The 19,149-nt window shown below is 46.7% G+C and overlaps 1 protein-coding gene across 1 annotated transcript; it reads left to right on the plus strand.

The window, feature by feature from the left end:
• The first annotated feature begins 716 nt into the window (after positions 1 to 716).
• Positions 717 to 17,020, plus strand: LOC135387531 (neprilysin-1-like). Its single transcript, XM_064616682.1, has 10 exons — positions 717 to 970; positions 1,073 to 1,320; positions 3,296 to 3,519; positions 4,286 to 4,544; positions 4,858 to 4,987; positions 8,703 to 8,847; positions 14,552 to 14,821; positions 14,971 to 15,174; positions 15,920 to 16,165; positions 16,653 to 17,020. Exons 1-10 carry the CDS (start codon positions 762 to 764, stop codon positions 16,911 to 16,913), a joined length of 2,196 nt encoding a protein of 731 aa, XP_064472752.1. The 5' UTR covers positions 717 to 761; the 3' UTR covers positions 16,914 to 17,020.
• Positions 17,021 to 19,149: the final 2,129 nt, after the last annotated feature.

Consider the following 19,149-nt stretch of genomic DNA (forward strand, 5'->3'; position numbering starts at 1 on the left):
GAAAGTAAATATTGCATAGAAGTGGAAGAATATCATATACTGAATCTAAAAATGTAAGAATTATAAAATTCTGTGGACTAGAAGTTTTTTTATATGCATTTAAACAACCCCATCTGATTCACTTTTAGCGCAGGAGAAACACGGGAATGCTAAGCCTAACGGATTCGAAACTTGCCGTCTTGCGAAAGGTAGGGTCGTCGAAATGGGCTAAATCACCTCACTTTAGTGAGGTTGGGTTAAGTTAGGTTCTACAGATTGGGGGGGGGTCTGGGGGGGCGTCCCCCCCCCCCCCCAGGCACGCACTAGGCGGTGCGGGCGTCGAGACTGTGCCTCGGGTTAGGTCAGTAAGGTCCTCAGCCAGGATGGCGGATCGCCATCAAGAAACCGGCGATAAAATTTAATTTTTATACATTTTACGCAATATACGAGGGACATTCCTGTTGAATTTCGTTACTAATTACTTCCTCTTTCACGTAAAAGCGTTAGATTTTTGTTTTTATTCGTTTTTCTTTAAAAACAGCCAGTGGTCCCGATACGGAACTACATCCTTATGTATTACGTGTATGTACTATCATGTCCATTCCTTGCATGTGATTGAAAATGTATTTTTGTGTTCACCACCCTCCTCTTGTAGCCTAACGGCTGATAGTATGCGTAAATAATAATATCGTCATCGCCATCAATTTTTGACATAGCGCGTGACGTGAAACATTTCGTTCCGTAACGGGAGGTCGGAACATTGCCCGTTCTGAACGGCGTCCATGGACGACACTGCAAGGCTGCTGCGGCCGCCTCCAGTTCGGAGACCGGATGTCAGGTTAAAGGGACCCCTGAACAGGAAGGATTATGTTGTGGTCTTGGTTTGTGTATGTATGGGTGTGGTGAGCATTCTTTTCGGGTTCCCGAAAGTCGTGGGTTGGATTGCGACTCTGCGAGAGGGTGACCTCGAAGAGGCCTTGTTATGGCGCAGGTAATACTGAGGCGGCCTGTTCAACGTGAAATTATCACAAGATGATGTTAGAACAGCAACTCTTTCAGTTTCATTGACCGAACAGTTATTTCCTCCTTACAGCCCGTTCTACAGGGGGTCACTGCTGAGCGTTCACCGCCACCTAGTGAGCAGCGCCTCACGGCGGGAGTACGACATTGCCAGGGAGATCTCTCGCTCTTTGAACAGAGACGCGGACCCGTGCGACGACTTCTTCCAATTTGTGTGCGGCAAATGGACCTCTGCGCACCCGGGCATGGTCAGCGAGTTCACCAGGTTGCAGGGAGAGCTCATCGCTGCGGCTGTTTACAAGATGGCGCGCGGCCAACGCAGTGAGTGACGTAAAATACAGATTGCCAACGTTTTGTTAAGCACAGATTTTCCACATTTTGCGGGCGTTGACACTTGTCACACACACACCGCTGCCTATAGTGCATCGCTTTGCCCTTTCGAGGGGTGTCGGCGACGTCGAACCGACTGTGTGTCGCCGTGCTAACAAAAGCAGTAAGGAAACGAATGGTTGGCGATCGATGTCGTCGTACAAATTTCTGCCATGAGCAGACGATCGAAGTGTAGCGATTTTCCGTAGAAGTCAGGCGATTCACAATGCGTGTAGTTTTTTATTACTTGCGCGCATAAAATGGACCGAATACAAGTGCAAGTCTCTATAAACGTGCCGCTCAACAGAATGTGGACCACTCCTTTGACAGATAAACCATCTGGAGTTTTCACAGACAGCCTTTTCATCGAAAAGCTTGGTCTGTTTGGCTAGTTGGTACAGAAATTGCTTTCTGCCATTAAAGTTGAGTGTAGCGATCGTCGTGTTTGTTTCTCCTTCTCTCGTCGCGTCTTTTCGCGCTAAATTCTTCAGTGGCCTTTTCATCAACATTAAGCAGCAGGAGGCATTCACATCATTTTGCTTGCCAGGTTTTTATACTTGACGACAGCGAGTAAATCTATGTCTCTTATTTGAGGAGAACATGTGAAAGCCATCGTCACTTTCAGCGGCGCATAATAAATTACGACGAATGGTTTGATCGATATGTCGAGACACAGCGCCGAGAAGTCACACACACACAAAACGCAGACAGGAATCGCCCAAATTACTAGTAAAAGGCTGTGTATGCGCGCTGTCTGGGTATTATCTGAATTCCTAAATACAGTCCCGAGATTCCTCGAGAAGAACCCCGATCTCCCGGGACTAAGGGAATGACATGGGACTCTCCTTCACCGCAACGCTTCAGCGAAGCAGATAAAGCCTTGTTTAAATGTTGAAATTTTGAGACATAAATGGAGTATCCAAGATCTCAATATTAAGCCAAAATTCACAACATGGGCACCAATCTTTGAACGCGCATGACGATATCAACACTATAGCCGTCAGTGATGACTAGTTCAGTCACGAAATGTTCTCGATGTCTTTCACAGCTATTTTAATGCGTTAGCCTTAGAGTCCTCGGTACGCAAGAATCGCGGCGTGGTCTGTCTGTAGCCAAGGCGCGGCGCGGTGAGTGGAGAGGGTAGGAGAAAAGGAGAGGGCTCGTGAAGAGCGGGACGCGGGCAACCGGTAGTGCAGCTGTGGTGGTCGACAGGTTCGGGCGTGTGTGCGTGGGCGCGCCATGTGTTAGAAAGCTGTGCGGGGGGCGGCGGCGAAAGAAGGCTGACTGCTAGACAGCGCCACAAAGCTGACGCGGAGGAAGCCCGAAAGCCTGAGGATGCTGTTTTGCGTTCGCGTTCTGTAGGGACGTGTGAAGGCTTGTGTAGCGTTTGTGAAGGGTTCTGTAGCGTTTTGCAGAAGAGTTCCCAAAGGGTTTTCAAGTTTTAATGCATACGCATTTCCGTCGGATCCACCAATGAATCAACCATGTTTTTTTTGTGTGTGTGTGTGTGTTACTATAGCGAAAGAATCACCGTAGCCTACTGCTTAGGGGCAGGTAGGCTTGACTAGTGATATGTATATACTAGCGACTTAGTGAATCCCCAAGCAGCAAGCCGGCGTGCTGCATGGCTGGCCTTTCCCCTTTTTTCTTTTTTTCTGCCAATAAATCCACCACCCCCACTCCCCCACCCCCAAGCAGCATTAGTGTTGGGAGTACGAGTGCATAGGAGTGTACTGCTAGATCAACGTTTTCTTCGTGGGCAGCTCTGCGAAATGCAGCACTGAAACTGATCTGCAACCCCCCACTACGCACTTAAACCTTCAGTACATTGTGCTGCTTTGGCTTAGGCTCTACAAAACTACATTGCACATCTGCGACAGAATAGGGTAAACAAATATTCACAATATTTTTTACCACTGTTCACCAGAGCCCAGCACGCTGATGTCTGCATCCGACTTGGCTGGTGAAGCCGTTCGCAGCTGTCTCCTAGTACACATCACGAAGCACGAAGACCCCAGTGGATTCCGACACTTACTCGAGTCTCTCAATTTTGACTGGCCAAACGTCAGAGAGGACACGGCAATCGACCTTCTCGATGTCGCTGTTGCAACATCGCTCGAATGGGGCATCCCAACTCTATTTGAGCTCGAGGTAGGCTTCGCACCTGAACGCATTAAGGTCGACGAATTTTGTAATTCTGCATCCAGTTACAGCGGGGTTCGCCGTCTGTGAATTGTGTACTTTTATATCTATGGCTATGTGCAGATATGTATATAGAGAGGGGTATTTCAAGTCCTGTAACTGACTCTCTTTCGAAACTGGAAGATAGGCGAAGGTGTGGTTATAAGAGGGTACAACACTGTTTCAGGAAGGTGACTTAGGAAAACCGCAGAACTGCACTTGTCGTCGTGGGTCGGGAAGCCTAAGAACATCCAGCGTACATGAAACCAGTACATGGTCAACAAGCTTCTTCAGCCTGATATGTTCGCTGTCTACAACTGCTTGGTGCGCCCAGTCGGGGCCGGCGAGAGAAATTACGGGCCCCGGGGATGGGTCGTGCCCGGACCCCCCCCCCCCCCCCCTCACGTCTCGATAACACATTTCAAGTATTTCTTCTTTATATGATCAGCACAGGCCGTGGGCCCCTGAAATGGCCTGGCCCCCAGGGCTTCGTCCCCTGCTCCCCCACCCTCTCGCCGGCCCTGCGCCCAGTAGAACAGACTCTGTTCGAAAAATCGGCGGCTTCCGCCCTCCAGGCGTCTGTTTCAATCTCGAATCGCTAGAGTTTCCACTGTTCGCCATTGTATTTCATGATTACCTTAACCACTGTCCATTGTAAACGCAACAGCACCGACATCACTTCGCGATGAAAATAGCGATGGTCGTACATTTCTTCACGTACACCTTCTCTGCTCAGGTAGCAACCGACTTACGCTCCGACAGTTCCAGCGTATTGCGGCTAAGTGTCAGCTCTATCTTATTGACGTGGCTGACTCGGTGGTACACCAACGCCACCGACGCCATTGCCTTGTTCCACCTGCCCGCATACCTGGACCCTGACGTAGACTATAATATCCTGACCAACAAAGTCGTTGAACCTACTGTCCAAGCACTCCTGCACCTTATCTCTGGTAACATCGATGGGAATGCAAAGCCCGTCTACATCAGGGTTGAAGGTACTGCAACCGCGTTCATTTGGGGTATACAGTACAGGTCAAGTTGTAGGAACGCTGACTCTGCAATCATGCACGTGTACTTACTTAAGACCGGCCAGGAGTTTTACCAGAGCTTTAGTTCTGGAGCTTATGGAGCGTCTGGAGCGTCTGGAGCCTATGGTTATGCCTGGAGAGGCACAATCTTATCCAACGGAGTTTCCCATAAACGGGAACGAGGGCCATGGTCCCATTGTTCAAGGGTCCTCTTGACCTACTCGGCGTGTTTGTCAATGATGTCGGTAAATTACAGCATGATAGAAATGGTGTATTGCAGATATCACGACGCTGTCGCGGGAGTTCTTGACAACTGAGCGTTTCCTGTGGGCGGTGAACAGACACCTGCACGAGGACGTGCGCCTCGAGTCTGACGACGAAGTGCACCTGTTGGACCATAATTTTTTATGGTACGTCACGCCACTGAATCTATTTGACAGGTCCAAGTTAGTTCGTGTGAAAGACAACCTAGTGCAGTTCCGTTTTTCCCTCAAAGTACCTAGTTTTCCCCGATACGATTGGTTGGAGTATATCGCTACACTCCCAAGCCAACTCGCGCCGCGTGCGCCATGTTCATCTCATACTCGTGTCCCTTACACAAGAACTTGCAAAGAACTGAAACACAGCACTTCCCAGCAAGTCCCAAACGTCACCACACAAGCACTGGACAGCTGTTTAGGCCTTCTAGGGCCTCTTCAGCAGTGCACAGGTGGGCAACGTTTGGGTGGGTGGTGTCAGAAGCACACATAGAACGTGATGTCCCCCTTCAGGGTGAGAGAGTCACCACTGAAGGCCCAGTGCAAAGCCAGAGAAGTACATATACAAGGGGGGAAAGTAGCCTCTTTGACTGCACGTAGAACATGTGTTTACAAGTCATAAGCGTCGCCAGACCAGCACTGGACAGGTGTTTCGGCTTTCTTGGGCCTCTTCAGTAGTGCGCAGGTGGGCAACGTTTGAGTGAGTGGCGTCAGAAGGTCACGTAGTACGTGATGTCCTCCCGTCAGGGTCGCGCCACCCATTCAAACTCTGACGCACCCACTCAAACGTTGCCTACCTGCGCGTTGCTGAAGAGGCACAAGGTCGAAACAGACTCCATTCACTGAATAAATAACGTATCCAGCACAGTACGACACGTTCCAGTACCTCTAGGCGAACCGACTGGGGTGTGTATCCCCAAGGTGTCATATTGAACGACGCGGCATAGATGAACATAAACTCGTTTCGAGAAAACGCGTTTTATTGCTAGCAGCCAAGTCTTTGAGCATCGCGAAGTCACGGAAACCGTTAACGCAATGACAGATAGGCCATAAAGCGGTTATAGAAATCTCTCATTTCCTTTGCCGTCCTATGGCGCAGTTTCTCCCAGCATCCTGCTTTAGTTCCATTCGGACGTGTCCCGGTAGCAATACCTTAATGCCCCAGGTTCACGCTCTCAAGAAAAATTCCAAGAAGCATTTAAAGGGGAGCTCCAGCAACTAATGAATTTCAAATCGCAATCATCTTCTGACGTGGCCGTGGTGGTGAACTCCCATCACATCGACATTCATCCATATCAATGTTTGCGTACTGGATAGCTTTTGTTCAGTAACTTGGGCCAATGATTTCAGAACATTGTAGGAATTTGTTAAAGGGGCACTAAAATGCAAAAACGACTTGCTCTCAAATGAAAGCCCGTGTTTCAGTTGGTACAAGTCAAACAAAAGTAGTTCACACAGCGTTACCGTTTAGAAGAAAAACGCAACGAAAACAGTCGTCTCTCGCGGCAACCAAAGGGATCCTCAGGAAGCAAAAGTTGGCGGTATCCAATGAGACCGCAGTAGAAGAGTGCGCATACCTATCGTGTGCGTGTGGATTTGAAACGGGTCCGATTGTAGTGTGCCATATATGCGCGGCATGATGCGCACTGCTGCGTTTTCCAATACCGGTCCACCGAATTGTAGCCCACAGCAGTTCTCGCGAATGTTGCACTAGCATTTATCTTCACGTCCTTCAGACAACGACGCAGTCCGCTTCGCAACACTCACTATGTTTTTCGCCGGGACTGCTCCATGGCGTGGCACGCGCATGCACGTGCAGCATGTACTAAAAGCACCGATGCACGAGCTGAAACTACTGTCTCTGCTTAGCGACGAAGCAACAGAGTCCAGTATAATTTTGATTGTAGCCTCGCAACGGAATCAAAGTCTTGATTTATGATAAGTACGAAATTAACGAAACGTGTAACATAATTGAAAGAGAACTTGTTTTTGCATTTTAGTGACACACAAAACACTTGTTACGTCAAAAGTATTTTATTTGCGTATTTAATATTTGTTTTAGCCAACATAAGTGGCTGGAACCAGCAACAAAAAGCCACTGCACGTTGCTTGTTGAGGTCACTGGTCCCATAGTAGCAAACTGGTCCCAAAAGTAGCCAAAGTAACCAATGGCTAGGCTTTGTTATTGGACTCCAGACAGCATCCGTTCATTCGATCTTGTTCTTTGGTTCGATGTCGACTTATCTGGTGTCGAAAAAAACACTAAAAGCACTAAACCACTATAACCAAACCCACTATAACTAAAACCACTATAGACCGTTTACAGCAGCAAGTTGCTTCGGGCGCTAATAGATGGCGCCACAGTAGCCACGCCATTGCTTGCCTTCTGCGATTGCCTTTGTGCCTTTGCCTATGTCAGTGCTTTCGACCTTTTTTGCCGCTGTGCTACAGTTCTGTGCAAAATCTGGAAAAGCAGAGGGAAGACTTGCTCCGTGATTGAGTGTAGAAACCGTGACAGAGATCTTACCGTGTGGGACGAAGCTGTTTGTTAAATTCACGAGCCGTCGCATTAGAAAAACTGCCCGCGTTCGAGGCCTTTTGCAATGCACGGGTTTTCACAAAGAGAAAAACAAGCCGATTCGACGACGGTAGGTATCGAATCTTCGGAGGAAGGATTTCAAACCGGGAAAGTCAGCGAGGGTAAGTAATGCAGCCCTCAAATTGGCGCAGCATTTCTGCAAGAGCCCCAAACTCTGCTGTAAGCGTTGGCTGCTGCTTGTGAGAATAAACTTCCCCCATAGTAGCAGTGGTCACGTTCCTTGCAGTTGAACCGTTCTATGTACATGCTTTGTCAGTGCACGAAGCACTCATGAGCCCCTTGTTTGTCGCCTCGACAGCCTTGATGAGCAGTGTACAAATATGATTGCACCTGTTGCTCAAGTCCGCTTTACACGTGCATGTTACCGCCAAAGTGGGCCCTAAGCGAGTCTCTGTACTACACGTTCTGCTCACTGTTCGTGTCGACCTGGTGTCGGCCTTTAAAATTCATACACCATCGTTGCACTGGCACAGTACTACACCGACATGGCCGCTGTCAAACAGCTTCGTTCCCTTTGCAAATTCTCTGTATTTCAGCGCAGGCTTTCCGTCTCCCTCCAGCTCGTTGATAACGTAGTTGTGTACATCTGAAATCAACAATAAAGGTATGCTACTTCATAACGAAACATAACATACATACAGGCATATCTTTCTCAGGTAGTTGTAACAACAAAATTATAAAAAAACTGAAGCTTTCTTTTAATGGTTACGAGCTTTCATATACCGCGATTCTTGCGATCAAAAGCAATCTTACGACATTACACTATGAACGGACCCACAACGTAACGTATGCGCAACAAAAGAGGGGAAAAAAACGCCGAAATATGTAATAACTCGACCATAGTGGGGCCGATCATGTGGGACGCACGAGGACAGAAATATCACTCTAAATCAAGCAAATGCAATCACCTGACCATTGAAGCTTCGGCCAAAGCTTCGTGACATCCTTCCATCCGGAATTCATTGCAAAAAGTTTAAAATCCAGGAAAGCGTCTCTGGGTTGCACCGCCGTACTACGTGCGCCGTGTCAACAGGCAGCCGAAAGAGAAGGCAAGCAGTGGCGCGCAAGGTCACGTGCGCTAAGATGGCGGCGCCTGGATAACTCTGCTGTAAACGGTCTATAAGCAACGTCGACTCTGTAATGGCTACCTTCTATGCCGTGGCTGCACAAGACAGCTGTGCCACGACAGCCACGACCGAATTTCATTAACTCTACAACTTTCTTACATCCACTTCGATACACACGTTGTGAATGATTCTCTTCCTTAAGGCACGTCGGCGAGTACATCAACAAGTTCGAGTCCCAAGGGAGACAGAGCGATGTCGCCGTCCTAATCGGCTGGGTTATAGCCAGCCACATGGCTCCGGCGTTCACCTATCGCGTGTACAGCGACAGCGCATACGGCTTCTCACTGGTGAGTTTGTGTATTCTGGAATTATCTGGCTCTGAAGGATTGTGTTAACTATTGTGAGTTTTTTCTTACTACTGATTTCAAGTCGAATTTATTCACGACTTACTTTCGTTTACGTGACTAAAACTTCAGAGATACCGCGTCGTGTAACGTTGTGGCGTTACGAAGCATAGGGCGTCCGAAAATCTGCGGAGCAACCTTCGACGCCTACGGCTCCTCCACCAATTTCTTCCCAAACGCTCTTGCCCGATCGCCAAGCAACGGCCGTCGACCTCGTCTGCGGGAGGCTCTTCCAGAACTGCCAGCTAGTGCTGCAGCTTACCACTTCAATGATCAGCACATTAACACAATTAACACAAAACTTCGAGGTCCTCTCCGACAGACCCAATTGTATTTTTTTAATTCGTGGCTCTAAATTCCTCTTGCCATTGTACGTGACCTGTATCAGGACCTTTTTAAACGCATTACGTAGTATTAGCCGTCAACAGCCTACTAACAAGTGTCCTAAAACAATCAGTTTCCAACCCCTCATATAGAATGCCCGCTTGAGTCCCGGGCAGCACTGTCATCGTACTAGTAGATATGCTAAACACCATCAATTTCCCTGCGATAAGCACTGCGTGTAACAACTCAGAAAGTCACTACTCTAACAAAGAAAGAAGCAAGCTTCTTCGTCTTTCAAAGGAGTAACCTGAGGACTCCAAATGATCCAAACATGCCGCTCGATCATCACAGTTATATATTTTTTTCTTAATTGTACAGGCAGAGGGCTTCGAGGGGAAGAGGGAAAAGAAAATTAGCAAGAGCTCTTTGGCTGCACGTGTAGCATATGTTTGTAAGCCAAACGTCGCCATGCCAGTACTGGCATGGCGACGTTCGACTTACAAACATTCGACGGGAAGAGTACTTTCGAAAGTCTCTTTTCGAAATATATTTTCTTCAGTATTAGAAAGTGCTCGAATGGTTGCCCTGAGTGAGAAAAGTGTACCATACATTTTCGCAATTCTATAACCTTCTAAATGCGATTTCTATGTCATTGGGAGGTACTCTACACGGTACATCTCATGCAAAATAGGTTTCCGCCTAACCCAATCCCCTTTTTCTCTGAGCAGTACCTTCCGCGGCAGCGTAATTTGAAAACGAAAGTTTCTTAAATTTGGTAAATTTCGAACTGGGTTTTGAGAGTGTGGCGGTACATGTAAAAATAGCACCATTGTTTGATACTATCGTAGAATGCTTCCATTATGCCCTCCTAAGAAACTAAAAAACTACTATTTGACATGCACGAGAACTCCCTTTTTTCCTCCAAGGTGTATTACTTCATAGATGCACCTGCTGCCCAGTACAAAAATTAGAAACTGAGCTTCGTGTCTCATGCCACCAGCCCTCCACAAGGAGAAAGACTTCGGCATCCACGCTTGTAGGAATGTCCATGCAACATCTCACGGCAAAGGCACGTGAGGGGGTTTGCGGGACATTTAAACGGCTCGCAGCGCAGGCAAGTCTGCCGTGAATCATAGAGGACCATATCCTAACACCAAGCGACCTCCATCTGTGTGCTAGAGACAGTCTTAACGCCTTATGGATTGCGGAGGAGAATGTTGCTCGAGAACGGTGGATCCGGGCTGACAGACACGAACACTGAATTGCTGTACCTGACACAATGAACAGAGTACACTGGCTGACACACACGAACGACACCACTTCGCTGTACCTGACACAATGAAGTTCCACAGTTTCAAAGCGATTTCTGAAACAGTTCCAACGAAACGAACATCGCTTTCTATTGAGAAGAATGTGTGATGACACTAGTCCGTTCTGCTGCTTCCTGTGTGCAAAGCGAAAACTTTCCATGAACTAGTCGCATATATTTTGAGCGTGAAGAGAACTCTGGCAAACTAAAGCCCTATACAACAGAGCGATGAGGAAATTCGAAGATACCGGCGCCTGAGGTTGACTCCATGAATCTACATTGTTACACGTACAGAATGTATATGCATGGTACATGTATATATAAACTACTATTAACGCGCCTCAGGAAAGAACACAGTATGTTCTATGTGTATTAACATATATACATATAGAACTATACTGCGTTTTTTTTGTTTTTTTTTGTTTTTTTTTGTACGTTATACCACCCTTTCTTTGTGGACTTCGGGTATTTACGTGCCAGAACGGGTCTCGAAAAAAATATTTTCTCGCGCATGTCAGACAGTAGTTTTCTTGTTTTTTAGGAGCGGAAGCATTCTACAATGGAATCAAACAATGTTGCTATTGTTGTCTGGACCGCCACAATCCACGATCCAGTGTTCGATCAGTTCGAAAATTGTCAAATTTGCGAAACTTCCGTTTTCAAGTGTCGGTAGCGTCGGAGGCACTGCTCAGAGAAAAAGGAAACTTTCTGTGTACACCTGAAACACTATACAGCATGAGACCGTGTTTATATTACCGGTGAGTTTTAAAATGAAGGCGGTAGAAAAAAAAATGACGAACATGGTAAAATCGCCTCCTTTGCGCGTCCATTTATAGGGTGAGAGGGAAACTTATTTTGCATGAGGTGTACGGAGCAGTGTCTCATCTTCCAATGACATAAAAATCACATTAATAAGTAATAGAATTAAGCGCGGACCAATTAATCGGGAAACTGTAAGGTACGCTTTTCTCACTCGTCGCAACCTTTCGAGCACTTTCAAATATTGAAGAAAATATAGTTCAAACTAGCCTTCCCTCGAGGCCCGTCTACCTGCACAATTTCTTCAAAAATGTATAGCTTCAGCCATAGCCATTAAAAATACTCCGCGTAGATTCGCTCGTCATTTTTAAATATTTTTTATACTATATCTTGGCGAATAGCAATTATTCGCACAAGCTTTTCCCCCAATACGTGGGGAAAACGATAACTACGAATACATACCAGTCAGGGATGTTAAGTAACTTAGTAAAAGTATCTGAGTACGTGTACTTAGATACTTTTTGTGTATCTTGAGGAAATATTAGACACATCTTCGAACACGCACTTCTAACTGTAACTTAATTACTTTTTTCTGTAATTTGTATCTGTCTTTTGAGTATTTTTTGAGTAAAAACTTCAAAACACCGTCGCCGAGCAGGAGATGGCGCGAAGGGCGTGCCAACACTAGGGATCCTCCATGCGCTACCAAGCAGTGCAGAGCTCTGTGGAAAGGCTCTTCGGCCTTGGAGGGCTTGTGGGCACAAAGCTGCGTACTCGGATGACGGACAAAAACTTTGAGATGACTGTGCTACTGCGTGCGAACAAGAAGTACCAAGTGTGATGAATGCGCAGTGTGAACCAATTGTGTGATTTTCAAACAAGTGTGCGAGTACAGGCACTGTTGAGGCGTAGAGGCACTTTATACTTCAGTTGTGTGTATGGCGTTTGCAGAGCGTAGATAGTGCTGTGCTTGCACATATTTTTTGCTTGTGTGATGTACTGTATTCATTGCATACATCGCAGTCTCACAGAGAACTAGTCGGGGCATAAGATATTCAGTTCATGGATATGATGGCCATGCGAAACGCAGTGAGATTTTTTGGCAATTAAAATGTTTATTTGTTGCTCAGTGAGCCAGTTTTTGTCGCTGTCTCGGTTACCCCCAGTTTAGGCGTTCCTTTCAATGTTTTACCTGCAATTACGTACGATTACTCAAGAAGGGATGTCTCTGTGGCTCTAGAGTGACACCTATTATGAGCCAAAGGCGAAAGATATGGTCTGCGTACAGAATTGCAAAACGTAACTCCACCCGTACTCGGATACCTTTCCATGGTATTTGTAACTGTATCTCAGTATTTTTTCCTGTCAGTAACTCGAACTGTAACTTAATTAAGCTGAGTATCCGTAACTGTAACTTAGTTACTTTTGAAAAGTAACTTTAACAACCCTGATCCTAGTATAGGATTGATAGGAAGGACGGCTGCTGATGAAAAGTAAGATCATTGCTTGAGCGTTGGTGAACTTTAAATGTTGTACTTGTCTTGTAGCGGCCGCAGGCCGGCGCCACCGGAATTTACGCGCCAAAAATAAAAGTTGACGCGCGCTCACGGGCTCCTTAGCGAGCCGGGTGCAGCCACATTCTGTTGCCTTCGTTCCACACATGTCTGCCTGCCTACTTTTCTCTGCTACATACCACAGTCTAAACTCTTCCTTCAGCCTCCACAACTTACGTTTTGATAGGGTTGTCAGGCTCTTGTGCCAGCTCTTCACACGTTCCATAGTGTAGTCGATTCTCCCACGCCTCCAAACTGCGCACTATTCATCGTATCCGCGTACAACAATAACAACAACAACAACTCTATTTCGAGATGATGAATGGGAAGTTCGCCTGGGGCGATACTCTACCCCATTGTTGGTGGTGATGCGGGGAATGAGATAATTAGCCCTTTCACTATCGCCTCTGTATCGTTTCCGCGTTCATTTAGCTAAAGCTTCGTTCATGAAAGCAAATTAATCGCGTTTGTTTAGGGATATGCTAAAACGGAATACGGCTCATATTGTCCTTAGGCAGGAAAAGAAGCTTGAAACTCTGTGTATTGAAGCCCTGCTCTGCGAGCATGTTTCCAGGAATGACGGATTCCGTGCTAGTGCATATCATTTGACACTAGACGTATGCATGTAAGAGAGAGGGTATGCTGCGGAAACTGAGGAGACCGTAGCGGCTAACAAAAATTATGTGTGTATAACGGCGACAAATCATTATTGTTTAATCGATTAATTATTTATTATTGATCAGATTAATTAGGTGGAAAATCGGTATTAAAAGCCTATAAACACGTCTAAGTGCTATAGAGACCCCCAAAGGAAGAAACTAACCAAAACAACCAACCCTTCACAATCATTACATCGTTCCAAGAGTTTTTCACCAATGTCACTGCTGCTCAACTTCCAACTGAAGAACATTAGCGAAGCACTCATCAGGACGACAGCACACCCAAACTTGCTTGGTGACCAAGCTATCGGAAAAACCGGCACACTGAATAACAGTAGATGACGTGAAAGGCACATTTTTAATGAACAGTTTTCACTGAAACGGTTCGCTAGCGGTGTCGCGGAGAGCCAATGAAAAGGTCCTATAGAAGTGACTCGGGATGAAATCATCTGATTGGGCAGCGGCAAAACCGTTTACAGTGATACTTTACCGGTAACTTGATCGCAAAGCAGGTTTGAGCAATGTAAAACCCCGAGGCTAGGGAACACGAAGCGACAGACGTCGTGTTGTGTCTGTCCCTTCGTGTTCCCTAGTCTCGGGGTTTTACATTATGCATCATCTTCACCAGCTCGCTTGCTTCCTAGCCATTTTTTTCATTGTCAGGTTTGAGTGTGCCGTTTTCCTGGTTCTTGTTAATAAGCCTTCAGTTAGAGGTCTAGCACTCATTCGGCTCATTTCTTCTCTCTTGGTGCCTTAAGCGCTTCGTTCACTACGTTATGCCTCGAGCAAGATGCCGAACTGCAAGTGACGTTGGTTGATCGAAATAATTCCGACATGGCGCTATGTTGACAATGAGAATGCCGAATTAGGCGAGCTCCAAAGGGGGACGACACGGACACGAACCTCGAACGTCCAAGAAACACAGAGCTGACGTAATGCAACTTGCAGAATCCCTCACCAGAGATCAGGAAGGTCCGGGTTCGAACCCTTGCAATAGCAGCTTTTTTCTGGGGTTACTCTATTAGCACAATGTTGTCACGCAGGCCACATTCAGCTGCATATCTCTGGTGGCCGAAATGGCTCCATATCCTTTAATCTGGTTCATGACTGAAGACTACGTCGTCCCTCAAGACTGGAACGAGACGAGCCACATATTGGAGGACGTGCGTGCTGCGATGGCTGAATCTTTCGAGTGGATGGACGAAGCAAGCAAATGGTCTGCTCTGCAGAGGCTGAAGGTCATCCGACAGATCGTGGCCTATCCGGACACAGTGTCCACAAAGGATGGACTGGACAGTCGATACAGCTACTTGGTACAGTGTGCTGTTCTTTAAGGTTACTCTTGAGACCAGGAAAGAGCCCTGCTCGAGTTTAGTTTAAGACTTCACTAAGTACTACTGCTTACTGCGATGGCCTATCGTGGATGCCATCCTATAATGTGGAATATATATCTTCCACACAGCTCAAGACAATACAAGGTCCATTCAGCAGGTCGTACGTGAGGTCGAAGAGAGCTGGCCGTGATGCCCGGAATGCCATGCTAGGACGCATTGCGATTCCGCGCCAGGAGGACGATTGGCTAGCTGTTCCTTTGGTCAACGCCATGTTCGTCCCTTTTTACCACGTTGTCATCATTCCGACCTCAATCATGCTACCACCATTTCTTGTAAGTTTCCTAAACCTTTTAAGCTGCCTAACACCGTCAAACGGATAAGGGCAAGTTCGATATTTATGGCTGATTCCCGTGACAGCCGAAGACATCGGTGTGTGGTTTCCACGCGTTGGCACGTGCGCTATATTGAGAATTTAAAGATTTCACCCAGTTTAAAGCTAAGGTGTACGGAATACACCGTGCCTCCTATCTAAGCATTTGGCTCGTGAGGTACGCTGGACAAGAAACCTAAAATCGCGTCCCTCACCACTCATCAACACCACCCTTCAGTCCCGTTGCATGTGTACGCATTAAAGTTCAGTTCTTTCATGGGATAGCCAGTAGACAAATCCCTAGGATCAGAACTGCTGAACAACTTCTCTAAACTGGCTGGAAGTTTCTATGGGGAAGACGAGGACAATAGGAAGTTTTAGCAGATCGTTGGTAAGGTTACCGTGCCTATCGGAGTCCATCACTGATCAGTGTGTGACTCAGAATCTGACCCCGCAGATTGGTTCCTGGTTGATACTATTCGTCGCAGGCCAGGTTATCAACAGTTTGCGAAAACTGATGTAGCATCCTTCGTAAATGTCTTACCTCCAAACGAAAGGCCGTAACGTGTACTTCGTTTGGAGACAGACTTCGGATTGGCAACCTTGGATGGACACATTCTCACGATGTACAAATATACTAGCTACTCTTTGTGACATGGAGTATTGTGCACTGCCAGAACATCACCACCTGCCCTTTGTCTTTCAAGGTCACCGACTTTCCAGTGGCGAGCTATGGTGGCGTGGGTCACGTGGTAGCGCACGAGCTGAGTCACGCCTTCGACGCCGGCGGATCCATGGCGGACGCGGACGGGCTTCATCGTGAATGGTACACTAACAGAACACGCTCCACCATGGAGGACAATGAGAAATGCCTCAGGACACTCTACCAGATAGAGGGGAATGGGTCGTGGGTCACCGAAAATGAGGACTTCGCTGATTCTCTGGGTATCAAGGTGAGGTTTACAAAACATATGACACTAGGCAAAAATAAGTACAGATGCGGACTATGATGCACTTACTGGAAGCACTATCTCTTAATATCAGCATTTCGTGTCCTAGCTACCCTGACGAGTACACCGAGACAAGCCGATAAAGTATTCTTAATAATTGTACCAGTGCTGTATTAGTAGTTTGCTATAGAAATCCAAGTCCCACACGTACTCGGTAGGCTGCACTTCCCTTGACAGACGCGTTTGAGCACGAAGCGTGGAGGAGGTTCGGTGGGTACCTTGTTTTTGTCTGCTCAAGGAAGCAGTGCGTCCGATCTCGTGCTACAACGTGTAGATAATTGTGAGCAATGCTTGCCAAAAATCCCCACAGGGGGTGCGTACGTGACAAAAAAGTTGTCTGCAACGTACAGGATATAACGGTGTTTCTATCAGGTGTATGTAGAAAACTCTGCTTGCTGAAAAATTCACAGAAAACATGTATATCGTTCAGGTTGTTACTCGAGCGCTGGAACGTCGCTTTGATGCTGATGCGTCTTCGGGAATAGAAGGCTTCAACAACATCCAACTCTTTTTCGTTACCTCGTGCTTCAAGTGGTGCGGAGCGGACCTAGGGGACATCCCGCAAGACACGCATTCAGGGATTCGACGCCGCTGCAATGCTCCTTTACACGGACACGATAAATTCCTGGAAGCGTTTCGCTGTGGCCCTTACGCTCGTATGAGGCCCGCACAACCATGCAGTTTCGCATGACCATTGAATACACTTCATCTGACAATTTTAGAAGGGCTAGTTGGCCCTCACATAAGTAAATCGGGAGAAAATATACTATCGTTTGAACAGAATAAATCGTTGGTGTATTTTGAATTGTTTTGTGTGTGCGTGTGCGCGCCTGTGTGTATGCATCCGTGCGTGTGTGTGTGATCACGACAACAGTGTAGTCAGGTAGCGACAAAGCATCGCTTGGGTAAGCTGTCTTGGCTGGGCAGGTTCCCGCAAACCTTATGGTAGGCAGGTTAACCTAATACCAAAACGAAACCGCGCCTGGCGAGATTTAAAGCGAGATCCTTTTCCATTCTACTCTATTGCGTTGCATGACTAGACTCCACCTATGCATTCCAATATACTCATACAATAGGATGAGCTCAAAGCTGCGCTTCATCACAAGCCCACTAACAAATCTTCATTTGCTGTCATTGCTCCTTCATTTCAGGCGGGCTGCCTCCTGATAACAGTGTATGCCATATGCATTGGACCCGCTATGTAGAGAGCTTCACCTCTGACGTCTCTATACGCAGCACGTCTCGAAAGTGATCGTTAGTGGATACGGCAATCGCCCGGTATCACAGAACGTTACATTTGTAGTCTCAACTTACTCGGATTTTAAGCGCATCTCAAGAGCATTAAAGTGAGACTTCATTGAAGGGCACCAATGTGGAAGTGCAAGACGTTGTTGGAGCTGGTTTGTTACCTAAAAGAAACGACAATTGTCCCTAAATACACTTCAAAGGCACTGTGGAGCGTATTCACCATACGTGTGGATAAGATCCCCTACAAGAACAGAAATTTTCAGAAACTAACTCCAGGAACCTCCTGGCGAAACGGATCACATTGCGTCCTGCTCTATGTGGTTCCGTGATGCCCCCGAGCCTCTTTTCTAGGGATAACTCCATCGACTCAGAGGGGGGTTCAAACCTCCCGAAATCATACATTTCGTAGTGAATTTGCCAGAGGGAATGCGGACGAAATCCCTCCTCTCACATGTAAAGTTCCCATTTAACCCCTCCCGAAATATTTTCCTGGCAACGCCACTGCTTGGACTACATGTGCACGCGTTTATAGGTGATGTCCTGAGCGGCTCAGTGGTGAGGCAATGCCTCGATGACTAATTGGGTCTAGTACTTTGAAGGCTTACGGCAGCTACCATCTGGAGAATCATCGAACGTTGTCATTGTGAATCTAAATCGGCCTGGTACCGCGACCTGAACCGTTATTTGGCCATACCTATATACACACAGACCCGAAATTATCAGTTGTTGGGTGCACCCCGTCATAATCGTATGTCATTCAAAATCCAATTATAGAACTGATCGGTTGTCGGCACAAACTTTCGTTCTGGGAACTATTCGTAGATAGAATCTGCATGAATGTTAGTCGTACACTTCCGTTTGTATTCCGTGCTAATGCTAATTTATTTATTTGTCTTTCCGGTATTTTTTCTGTCTTGTTTATATTCCTTCCCTTTTTCTTTTTTGTTTTGTTTAGGGAACAGCAAGCCCGCGTGCTGCGCGGATGACCTTTCCCCTTTCTTTTTTTTTTCTGCCAATAAATCCCCTCCCCCCGTGCTAATGCATTGAGAGTTCATTAAATCGCACATCAAACACTTCGTCTCTGAATACATTCATGACACACGACTCAACAGTACACAGGACTATATGAAATCACTGATAATATGTTTTCGAAACAGGATAAGTCATTCATATGTGCGTTCCTCCGAGTGCAATCAAATGCGCCAACTTGCATAACAACATGTTCTACTAAGTAGATGCCTTCTTTCTCTGTGAAGCTCTCCTGGAGAAGCTGAGAGCTACCAAGGTTAATAGACAAGAGCCTAAAAGGAGCCTTAAAAGGACGTGAAATATGGGTACTTCATTAACGCGATCTGGTCTTGCACAACTGCTGAAAGATTTCACTGACGGGATTAGACTGACTAGACTAGACTAGACTAGACTAGACAGTCGTCTTGTTAGCAGGAAGAATCAAGGTCGTCACTAGGCAGACAAACCTCACGTGTAACATCACGGCACCATTATTGCTATTGCGAGGTCGTCATGTCAATGAGGACGCTCGAAAACGGAGATCACCAGGTGTTGCTGGTGTAACACAATCTATCCAGGGAGTTATCTTCTTGTTCTTAACGTGAGTGCTGATTGATTGGTTGGAAAAAGAGAAATGTGAAAATCTAGCCTCCTACAAGGTCGGGACAGGC

The sequence above is a fragment of the Ornithodoros turicata genome, chromosome 3 (genome assembly GCF_037126465.1).
Source record: "Ornithodoros turicata isolate Travis chromosome 3, ASM3712646v1, whole genome shotgun sequence".
NCBI lineage: Eukaryota > Metazoa > Arthropoda > Arachnida > Ixodida > Argasidae > Ornithodoros > Ornithodoros turicata.

Excerpts from the sequence above, each read along its gene's own strand:
- LOC135387531 (XM_064616682.1), top strand. The coding sequence starts at position 762 with ATGGACGACACTGCAAGGCTGCTGCGGCCGCCTCCAGTTCGGAGACCG. Across the intron at positions 971-1,072 it reads GAGGCCTTGTTATGGCGCAG|CCCGTTCTACAGGGGGTCAC; the intron begins GTAATACTGAGG and ends TCCTCCTTACAG. Across the intron at positions 3,520-4,285 it reads CAACTCTATTTGAGCTCGAG|GTAGCAACCGACTTACGCTC; the intron begins GTAGGCTTCGCA and ends TTCTCTGCTCAG.